Genomic DNA, 12,007 nt, shown 5'->3' with positions numbered 1-12,007 from the left:
ATGCTAGCAACAGGTCCACACAAACAAGTGAAGCCCCATCCACAGGATGTAAGCAGCATGCAAAATCATGCCCCTCCGATCCGTGGAAAAACCTTTCTCTTCAGAATCCTAGTGCCCAAAAGGTTGGGGGCCATAGAGCTAGAGAACATGCTTTCTGAAGGTATACTCAGGAATGGTTACTTTTAATCATGGTTATTCTGCCACTAATGCCTTGCTGGAACTAGCAAGCAGAGATGTGATGATCTTTGGTTCTAAAGTCAAACATATTTCAAAATGGGTGCAGGGCAGTATGCTGTGCTTGCTAGGACATTCGTAAATAAATTATATCTTTTCCTAGTTTTGCATGATAGCCATGTGATTCCTCCCAAATATGTATTTGAATTCAAATGGCGCTAACATCATAACAGACCCACTCTAAAGCATCTTACGAATTTAATTTAGCTTATCAGCATTATTTTTATAATGTCTTTTCATTTTTATGATTTTATATTTTTATGATCATTTATATATATTTGTTGTTTTTATTGATTTTTGTGCACTACTCAGAGTTGCTTCTGTGAGATAGTTCGTCATATAAGTCTGATAAATAAATAAATCTTGAACTGATGTTGTACAGCTGCTGTGATAGTCCAGGAAGAACCAGCTTCTTTAAAGTGCTACTGACAAGGCACCAAATGGATGCCTATTCCAAAATAGTCTGTACTGTAGATTCATATCCAAAGCTCAGCAGACCCTATTAGCCAACCATCCCTACTGGGTATGGTAGATGTAGTACAAGTCTGATTTTCTTTATCTCTTACTTTCTACATTATTTTACTTAAAAAAATACAGCGCATTAAGGAGAAAAACTCTGTTTAAATGGAAGAATATTCATTATTTTGAAGTCTGTCATCCCTTTTGAAATGTATACAGCTAATGCAATAATTGCCAAATGGCTTTATTTCAAGTATATATTAAAAGTTATTTGGAATTTATACAGATTCATAGTTAATGAAGTGCAGCATCTGGAATATGAGGTGCCTTCTTGATGTTGCATATGTTTGAAAATAGATGTCACTTGGCTTGATGATGAAATAGGAACTGTATACTTGCTCATCATGTTTCTTAAATAATAAAAACTGCTTTTATGTTTTGAGATCTCTCAGTATTTTCTGAGTTATCTGAGACATCTGTCGATAATGTACTGAATATGAATAGCATCTGACAGGTGCATGAACGTAAGTCTAATATAGCTTTTCACATTATTTAGAACCAGATGGTCAAAGAGCTGGAGGCCCGAGTTCATCAGTTGACAGTGGAAGCTGAAACAAGTCATTTGCAGCATCAGAAATTATCTCAAGAGAAAAATAATCTGGAACAGTCTTACCAATCTGCATCTTTAGAACTTGAAGAAATTAAGGCAAGGTAGTTAATGATCTTTTTCTTTAAATTATGGCGGTATATTCTTTATTGCAATTTGTTAAGTATTGGTATTGAGTAAATGTGGAATTATAGTAGAATTACAATTCTATACCATGTGAAAAGTTATAAAATCTGCATTTTTACTTTTGTGAAGGTCTGGCATTCTTTACTTCGCTCTACAGTTCATTACTGTGAAATAGTAAACTCATTTGTTTACACTTTGATAAGATGAATCGATGTTAATTAAACATTAAACAGTTTAGACAAAAATCAGGTCTTCTGATTCCAATTTTTAAAAATATCGAAATTAGAGGTGAAGATGGAAAAGCTACTACTTGCTGAAGATTTCCTGTGATGTTCTATTGGGGAAAAAATGAAAAGGCATGTAACATCAGAAATAATAATTGGGAAAGTTTTATTTCACATACAACTGAAATGAACCTGAACTAAATATGCCACGATAACCTAGTTTAAATTATTTATTTTTGATATAGACAAAGACAAACTTTCTCTAGTGGTTTTATAATGTCATCTAGATCATGGTTTCATAAATAAAATTTGAACTAAATGTACTGTATATGTTGTTATATGTAGCATATTTTATATACTTTTATTATGGTATTGATTTACTTCTGTAATAGGATTTATCAGCAGTAAGTGACTAGACTAATCTATAAATTCAGTTCAAATGTTGTTATGATTATTATATTAAGTGTGAAAACATAACGATAAATATTAGTTTGATAAAATGGTCCTCTGTGTCTTCTATGACATGCCTGCACTTTGTAATCAAATGTTTTTAGGCATAATTCACTTCAGAAAGAAAGAGGGCGTATGATGGAAGAACATAAACAGAACATTAAACAGTTACAAAGCAAGTATGCAGTGGATCTAAATTTGATGAAGAAGGAACATGCTCTTTCTGCAATGAAGGTAGATGTGGATGGATTGTTTTATTTATTAACAATACTGTAATAAGGATCAAACAAAAGATTCTTAGTGCTAATTTCTGAAATTTAAATCCTGCATATGCTGTCATAAATATGACTAACTTTATTCATCTGAAAGCTACTGAGAGGTCAAGAAGAGCAAGGATGGTTACATTACCTCCATCATGCTACCACCAGATATTATTTACAAGTGTGACCAATGCCATTTGTTCCATAACTGGGCCTGAAACCTGACTGGAAGTAGTCCAGATAATACATTTCATCCAGGACCCTCTGGAGCTGCAGTGCAACCACTTTTCCCACCACCTTCCCTAAAAGGGAAGGTGGGAGACTGGATGGAAAGTTGTCCAGGCAGGTGGGAATCTAGTGAAGGTTTCTTAAGGAAAGAACAGACCAAGGCAATGCCCTCTCCTTCAGCGATGTATTAATTACTGCCTGGGCCTATGTGCAATTCATGCTCCACAAAGCTTTCACCAAGCAGGAGGGTCTAGGATCTAATAAACAAATAGTTGCACTAACAGCCCCAAGGTTCCTATCCATTTCCTCAGGTACAGCAGCATCATAAGTGTTCCAGATAACTGTGTAAGTCTGTTTCCTCGGCATCACTAATGGACTCCAACTCCGTGCTTGGTCTGCAACGGAGAACACATTTGAGTGATTGTATTCATCAAGTGCTGGACAAATTCCTCCTCATGGCCCTGTAAAGATTGATTGAGCTCTTCTTCCCTATGGTGACCTTAAACAGGGCCAATGAGTGGCACTCTGTGTATGCAATAAGAATGGACAAATAGTGGCATTTCCCTGCACTTACTGCCATGAAGTAGGCCTTCACTGCAAACCCTGAGATGGCCTCCAGCAGCTCAGACAGGGAGGTTGCTATGCAACAGGGAGGCTGGTACAGTAGCAACAATCCCAACTGATCCCACAAGCTTCAAGAACAGTGTCTTATATCTGGAAACTTGAGAAGCCTGACCCCTGGTGGTCAAAAGAGATTCCTGTACTACACTCTCTTCCCTAGCTGGGGCCAAACCCTAAACCCAACTGGGCATGTCTCTGAGGGGAACAACCCCCTCTTCATTGCCAACCCTGAGATGGCCTCTGACAGCTCAGACAGGGAGGTTGCTATGCAGCAGGAGGAATACTCCTCTGGCACTTTGGCTGTAGCTCTAAATGTTGCTGGGAGTCCTCAATCTTCACATATCCACACTCAATGTAGCCCCCACAAGTTGGTCTCTCCCATTGGTCAGCTTGGGAGGGGACCACTTTCATACCCCCACCCTGCTTTCTCGCATACAGACAAGTGGGTACCAAACATACACTAGGTAAACAATCAAGTGATTCCTATGCTCTCAACCTAGAAGTTAACCTACTATCACCTTGGGTCCTTGGACTCTTGTACTCCCCCAATCCCTGATCAGTTTCTCTCTATCAATCCTAGAAAAAGCCTGTTGCTGCCAATTTCTTGGTCAGAAGGTCTGGCCTCACCATTCAAGTTATTTCCAGCTTCTGGACTCCATGAACCCCGGCCTCCAGCATTATTGGGGGTTCTGCCACCACAAACCTGGCCCATCTTTAAGATGTCAGTAAACCCATCTCTGGTCTTTAGGCCTTGCACTCCTCCCCCTAGTCTCTAGATTCTTATCTGTGCTGCTTATTTTCCCAGCCAATGCCCTTGTTGATTCTCTGGGCTTTGGGCCAGTTCTTGCTTCCAGCCTCCACTTGTTGCCCTTCTGGGCTGGCTCCAGATATGACTCCAGGCTGATTCCTATGGCTATGTCTCCTCTGGTCTTCCTCTCTCAGCACATACACACACTGCTGTGGCCTGCAGCCCCTTTTGACAGACACTGGGTTAGGCTCCAGGCCTGCTTTCCACCTCCCACTGGTTCCTTGTCCTGCCCATGTCCCTCAGTGCTGCAAATGACGGTTCTGGCTTGGCTCTGCTTCCGCTGCCCCCAATATGCGTCCAGGGATTTGTGCTGGCTGGCAAGATAGAAACAAGCTGTACATGGCTTCCAACACTGGATTGATTTCTCTGTGCCAACTTCAACCTCTGGCAGTTTCCCATCTCTGCCACACCTTCGTTTCTGTCAGTACAACCATTTCATCTTGGTCCCTCCAACCTCTGGGCAACAGCAGTAGGCAGGAAGAAGGTAGAGTTGAGGCAGAGATTGAGGGGGTTTGTTTGGTGAGGGCAATCCCCACCCACCCCCCATTGTTTGTCTTCACAGCAGGGAACCATGTTGCAAAGATATTGAATATTGGTATTGAATATTTGTCTGAAGTCAACTCACAGTCTCAAAGCACTAGAGTCCTACTAGATACAGGTCCCTGGGAACCATCAAACTTCTCTAGTAAACTCTCATTTCATCTTTAGTTGATGAAAGGATTTTTTTTATGGCTGGGTGCAATGTGTTCCCATTGGCACTTCTACAAAACATTCAAAACAACATTATAATTCTTTTTTTATTGCAAGTGCTGGAGACAACAGATGATTACTATACTTACTTCCTCTTAGACTTTTATACATCCTTAAATTATGATGATAGAAAACCATTACAAAGCACCGTCAATTATGTTCAGATTATTCCAAGTAGAACTTCACTTTTGGGCTTTTGCAAGGAACTAAGAGAGACATAATTTTGATTTTGGAATTTGATTATTAGAATTATGTGGGATTATGGAAATAACGTAGACTATTCTTTGCTATGGAATAAGCGGGATTATTTTTTATCTATGCTAAAAGTCAAAAGCCATTCTTGGGTTGTCCCCCCTTTTTTTCATACTTTTATCATGCTGCTTGTCTGATTCATTTTTTTATTTCCTTTTTTCTTGTTTGTTTTCTTGTTTATGTTTCTGAAATTTAATTTTTTATTGTAAAATGCCCAGTCACTTAGGTGAGATTGGTCATATAAAATGTGATAAATAAATAATAAAATCATACTAAAATTATTTCAAGTAGAACTTAATTGTTTTACTTTTACACCTTTTGCATTTTATCACCACATTTTAATTACATCAATGTTTTAATATATTGGTATTTTATTACCCTACTAAATTGTTACATAGCAGTATAGTTCTGTTCATGCTTGACAGTTAAACATTTCTCAGACTTTCTGCTGCCTGACATATTTTAAATATGGTCTGACATTCTAGTTCTTATCTGCTGGTCTTACCTTTGCTCTCTTTTTTCTCCTGTTTTCTGAAAATTGTTTGGCTACTTTTATCACACTCCCTTTTTTCACTGAAATAATGTTCTGAATTGTATTTAGATCTGGTTATTGATTTTGATAAATTATTTGATTTGAAACTTAAAATACCTATTATATTAGAGACCTGTCTGAAAAAATTATTTGTGATTGAAATTGTTTGATCATTGACTGCTTTGTATCCACAATGTATTATCTTTACTGTATCCTTCCTATTATGAAAGCAGTGTCCTTATTTTTTTGTTTATGTTGTTTTAATATTCTGACTGAGAGTGTCCAGTTCCACTCTGTTTCAATTCACTGATGCCATATAAGATGTCAATTTATTTTATATTTCACTGTGTTGAACTTTCTTGCACTCATACTTTCTACCTTCCATGCTTCCACTGCAGTGCTGTCTTTGTAGCTTTGCCTGCATGGCAACATCAACTAAATGTCTGAAAAGCTTTAATCTAGCTACATCAAAAGCATCACTAGGTATTGAAAGCTCCTCAGACATTCTTCAATAGCATATTAAGTTGCATTGGACCCAAGGGGCCCATCATCTGACACTCAGTCACTTTATCTCGTCTCCGTTTGGTTTTCATAGTAAAATGTGGAAGTGGCTTAACATTGCTTTCTACCATGCAGTATGGAATGATATCCTTGCCACTCTCACTAAATTGATCATCCACTTCCAGCCACCTTTCTGAGTTAAAGCACACCAGGAGTATATGAGGCCAAGAATATATACCCCTAATAGGTCAGCCAAAGAATATCGTTAAAGCACATATCTTTGAGCATAGAGGTAGTTCTTGATTTACAACCATTTGTTTAATGACCATTCACATTTATACCAGCGCTAAAAAAAGGTGCTTGTGACCATTTTTCACTCTACTGTTGCAGCATCCCCCTGGTCATGTGATCAAAATTAGCAACTGCCATGTATTTATGATGCTTGAAGTCTCCTGGGGTCATGTGATCATGTTTTGTAACCTTCTGACAAGCAAAGTCATTAAGGAAGCTAGATTCACTTAACAACAGTGTTACTTAACTCTGTGATTCACTTAATAACTGTGGCAACAAAGGTTGTAAAATGGGGCCAAACTCACTTAACTGTCTTGCTTAGCTCAGCACTGACAATTTTGGGCTCATTTGTGGTCATAAATTGAGGACAACTTGCATCTGGCACCCTCTCCTAGTGCACTTCAACTCCTCTTTTTTGGAAGCATCTTTCCTGCCCTATCTGCATCTCGTAGGTTAGCATAGAAGGACTTCTCGTAGTTTGAATGGATAGCAGCTCTAAATTACATATCCAGCCAGTGCTATATCAAATTACAAGGTTTGCATTTAAAAGCTTTCATGACTTTCAGTTAAGTATTTATTATATTTGTTAATTAACCCAACAACTCCGTAGGCAACATATAGTACAGTAACAAAGGAAAACCAGCATGTCCCCCTCCCTCAATTATATAAATACTTAGGTATAGAAAGCCATAAATTCATAGATAAGCAACCTTAACCTTAAATAAAGAAAAATTTCTCTTAGAGTTAGTCCTCAAATTATGACAGCAACTGGTGGGACCCGGAACTTAGTTTACATGGTTGAAAAACAAGATGTCACATGATGTCGCAATTCCAGCAGTTTCAGTACCTGTAATTCAGGGGTGTCAAACTCACGTCACAGTGGCATCACGTGACATATCAGGACTTTCTTCTTCGCAAAACTGGGCATGGGCATGGCCAGCGCATGACGCATCTGGCCCATGGGCCAGGAATTTGATAGCCCTGTTATAATTAAACAAGGGCCACATAGTTTGTCAAATGAGGATCTCACATAATTATGACTTACAACTTCCTACAGACTTCCCTATTTACTTGTGGAAGCTGAGAGGGAGTATTGGAAATCATGATCATGTGATTGTGGCCTGTTGTGACTTTGTGAGTCAGACTTGGAGCACCTGGATCGCAATCACATAACTGAGGACATTATGATGGCTGGAACTCTGAAGATCTGTGATAATACCTCCACGTTCAGGGCCATTGTAACTTTGAACTGTTGCTGACCAAGTGGTCATAATCCAAGGACTGCCTGTGGCAGTTTTGTGAAATAATAAGACACTGTTCCATAATACACTGGCTGTTACAGAGGAAGTGTAGTGCTGGTACTTGCTGTCCAGTCCAGATTGCATAAATGCCCCAGAAAGGAAGGATTCTCAGCATGCCTTCTGAGAATGATTGGACAAGTAGAGTATTTCATTCATTTTATCTTTTAAAGCATAACTTTGAAAAGTATAGCTATTTCTGCCCAAATGAATTGGAGACAAACACTTCCATTTTCATTAAATCTTTATAGACATCAGATGTGACAGAGGACTTAAAGGAGTGTGTGTCTGAATTAAAACAACAGTTACTAGAATCGGACCATCAAAGGCAGCAACAACTGCAGGTGAGCCCTGTTTTTTTACTCAGCAGAATGATGAGCACTTTTTTTGAGAGAGAGAGAGAGAGAGAGAGAGAGTGTTGCTGGAGGCCTTGACAATATTGTGAGGAAAAATAATGGAATACTTTCTTATTTCAGCCTTTAAAGTTGTTTTTCTTTTTTCTTTTGGAATGATTTGAAAAGTGTGCTTATCAGTGGAATAAAAAAGCATTCAGTGAAAATTATCATCCTGTCTATCTTAACATTTGTATAAATTAGTGCATTAGCATAAATCTGTTGCCTTGGTGCTACATTGTAAGCATTCTCGGCTTTTGTTCTAATTCTTTATAGCAGGGGTCTTTTAAATTTTTTGCCCTACATCTTTCAGCATTCTTTTGTCTGACTGTATTGGATGGCATATAGAATTCTATACTATCAGTAGCCCAGACCTAGTCCAGAACTTTCCAATTACCACTTCCAGTGCAGGTCAGCTGAGGCAGACCTGCACTGGATAGATATCACATTTTGCATAACTTGCATATATATGCTTTACTGTGCTAGTATGCCTGCATATGGCAGGGGAGGGGTGGAACCATTTAAAGAAAGCACCTGATTACCTCAGGAGAGGGGGGGAGGCATTGGCAATAGAGACTCATGGAATGAGGTGGTGGTAGAAACTGCCTCAGGAAATGAAGAGATGAGGAAAGATGGAGAAGGAGAACTTTCCAATAAGCTTAAGGGGAAAGCCAAAAGGCCAAGAGCGATTCTGTATGCTTTCAACCAAAAGGTTATATACATAGTTTTTATATGAGACTAGAACTGAGGAGATTCTCAACTCAATTCCCCATCCCTTTCCTTGGCAAATCTTTTATCTGTTCTAACTGATTAGCTGCTCTGAGTTATTGAACTTCCCAGTGAAATATAAGATTGATTATTTCTTGGATTATATTTTAGTTTATGATGAAAAAGGAACAATAGTAATTTTATTGACTCAACTACTTTCAGGAACAAGAGCAAATGTTTCTACAAGAAAAAGCTGATTTAGAGAGAATTCATGACAAAAAGGTAATCAAGAAATATACTGTTTTTGTGTACACGGAATATCATGTAAAGGCCATAAAAGTTTACTCATATAAACTCTAATATGGAAGTATTGGGCACAGGGGGAATATAAAATTGGTGAATGTAGAAGCTCTAAAAATAAATGTCAAGCAAGAATGAACCTGATATTTTCAGAACCTTTATATTTTGCCTGAGAAATATATTAGTACTTAGCTATGTTTCAGTAAAGTTCAGATAAAAATGAATTTTATATCTTAGATTTTTAAAAATCATGTTCAGCAATAGTTAAGATCCTTGATCACCAGATATCACTGACAAGGTTACTGGCAATGAGCATCACTGGCTGTGTTTTATCTTGGTCTCAGTCACATCTCTGTGGCTATTATTTTCATTTATACTAGCCTCACTGTATTCCACGGTGTTTCTTTGTTCAGTAGGTGCCCACCGAAGTGCTGTTTTTGTATTCCTCCCCCTGCCCCCACACCCTTTCCCTTGAATTCCTGATTTGACAGTCCAGATCAGGGTTGCATCCTGTCCTGCATCCTTTAAAGACCACATCTATTCCAGTGGTACCAATGGCTTTTTTCCTGAGATGAATGAGAATGTGTGATTCTCCCTATTGTGAAGCCTTTTAGACACATTGATAAGTTGTCTTATCAATGTATCATTTTAACTGTTGGTTTTTAGTTTGTTGTTTTGATTTATTAGATTACCCTACTTGGGTAGGGTATGCGTTAGAAATAAACTGTTTACTTGTTTCTTTGAATTTATTTTATTTGAAATTGGGGAGAGATAGGAAGTAAATGGTGCTAAATCACACTACCAGAACCTCCAATATAATTGTACATAGATTTTCTTTGCTATTTAGAATTCAGATGTTTACTTCTTTAACATAAATATTGACAAATACTATTACTGTTTTTTTTAAACTGAACTGCATGAAGTATAATCTACCTCTGAAAGCTAAAGTTGGTTAGGTGACAAGAATTTAGTAGGGCTACAAATTTGAGGACTCTTAAGTTGCTGCCAGGCAGATTAGACACACCTAGCTAAGATAGAATAACCACACTTTATTGTTGGTTTCCTGTGTGACAAACATAGCTGTCTTTCGTGATTATTATAATTCAACATTGATTGTAGAGGTAATGTGAACACTATTCTGAAAACAGCTATGGTTTGTTAGATCTTCGGTCCACATTTCAACAGTCACAATTCAAAGATGTAACATACCCACACAAATATTATAATAATTACATTTTTTGACAATAGTAGCTTTGTGTTGTGAAAAGACAACCGTTTAGCTGCAGACGTGGTTTGTCAGTATGGAAAACAGCTGTTACAGAAAGAGAAAGAGAGCTTTCAAGTCCATACCATTTGCAATGCAAGCATATTACATTTTAAGATTTTAGATACAGCAATGTAGTCATGCAATATTATTAGCATGACTTCAGTTGTAGTTCAAAACAGTTCTTTAGAGAAGTCATTTATTTTCTGTGTAACTGAAAAGTCTTAACAAAAGTCACAGTGTAACAAAACTTAAAAATAATTCACTACTAAACAGCAATATTAAAACATTGCAATAATAAAACCCTGCAATATTGAATAAGACATAGAGCATGGAATTGTAGTAGGAAGGGGTTTTAGAAGCTATATAGTCCAGACCCTGCTCAGCGTAGAATGTACCAGAGTATTTCTGACAGATAATTACAATATGTGATTGCATTGATATATACGTGTTAATGCTTAGTCTGTAGCCTTCTTTATTAGTTTAAGTTTCCAAACTCTGAAGTCAAGCCCTGCAGAGATTGTAGTTACAGAGCTAATCTCAGTAGTCCCAAGTCTGAACGATAGTGGATATGTTACTTGTCACATGGTTTCTAGAATTAACTCTGCCTTTCCCCCCCTTCAAAATTAGATTTATGGAATTCAGAGTGATTTCGATAAAGAGAGAATAGACTCACATAAGAAGATACGGAAGCTGGAAGAACTCCTGAGGTAAGAAGAATATTTGCTTTTGAAATCCTTTCTTGCGATGGTTTTAAGAAAAATTATACAGATAGTCCTTAACTTACAACCATTTGTTTAGTGACCATTTAATGTTACAATGGCACTGAAAAAAATGACTTATGACTGTTTTCCTCACTTATGACTATTGTGGTCCCATGATCAATATTCAAACAGTTGGTAACTGGCATATATTTATGACGGATTAAGTGTTCTGGAGTCACCTTTTGCAATCTTTTGGCGAGGTTTGTTGGCTAGGTTTTGTCTGTAAATCTAGGATAAACTGGTGCAATCTTTGAATATCCTAAGAATTATGTGAAGATTTTATAGATTAACAACACAAATATTCATGTAGATTATATTATCTTTTACTTGCTATATGAATAGACTTAAATAGCTGAGTCACAAAAAAGTTCACAATATTAGCTCAAAGAAAAAAATCTCTTAAGTTTAATAAATTAGGCATAGGAATAGGTGCCTAGGCCCCAAGAAATCACTATAGATTTCATAGATGATATATGTAAGATAAAGGGGATGTGTTAAGAAAAATTCTAGTGCTCTATAAAAATATGGCTGTAATAAACAAGAATAAACATCTAACTAAATTTAAATTTAAAAAAACAGACCATAAGTGGGGACACTGTTAGGTTTCTTTTTAATTGTATTATCTTGTCTTCATTTTACTTATGCAGCTGAGGATATTAGGGAGAAAATGCTGGGAGACTCATGTACTTTCTTCATAATTTCAATAATGTGTTGTTTAGTGTCCTTTGAATGAAACACAAACTAATTAAAATTAAAGTAAAGCAATGCCATTCCTACTTCTTTTTCCAGTTATGTATTTCTGAAAATGAATGGTATTATCCCTCAGGAAAAAAACACGCACACATGGAAAAAAACATCTTTGCAACAGTTATTCTGTTATTCTGTTGCAATGGGTTCAGAAAGATTCATACATACATATTCAATGATATGCTGCAATA

General features: G+C 37.2%; 1 protein-coding gene across 3 annotated transcripts in view; it reads left to right on the top strand.

Moving 5' to 3' along the window:
* Nucleotides 1-12,007, top strand: part of CEP112 (centrosomal protein 112) — a 284,870-nt gene that overhangs the window by 82,782 nt on the left and 190,081 nt on the right. For all 3 annotated transcript variants that reach the window (XM_087956092.1, XM_087956091.1, XM_026678787.2), the window contains 5 exons: nucleotides 1,250-1,404; nucleotides 2,205-2,334; nucleotides 7,893-7,985; nucleotides 8,964-9,023; nucleotides 10,936-11,015. In XM_087956092.1, coding sequence (XP_087812218.1) covers nucleotides 1,250-1,404; nucleotides 2,205-2,334; nucleotides 7,893-7,985; nucleotides 8,964-9,023; nucleotides 10,936-11,015 — 518 coding nt within the window. The remainder of the gene's footprint in view (nucleotides 1-1,249; nucleotides 1,405-2,204; nucleotides 2,335-7,892; nucleotides 7,986-8,963; nucleotides 9,024-10,935; nucleotides 11,016-12,007) is intronic.

Source organism: Notechis scutatus, chromosome 2 (assembly GCF_049901735.1).
Source record: "Notechis scutatus isolate UNSWTSFEM ecotype Mainland chromosome 2, rNotScu1.2, whole genome shotgun sequence".
In the NCBI taxonomy this organism is placed as follows: domain Eukaryota; kingdom Metazoa; phylum Chordata; class Lepidosauria; order Squamata; family Elapidae; genus Notechis; species Notechis scutatus.
Note: the sequence above shows the minus strand (reverse complement) of the source record. Positions and strands in the feature narration are given on the sequence as shown.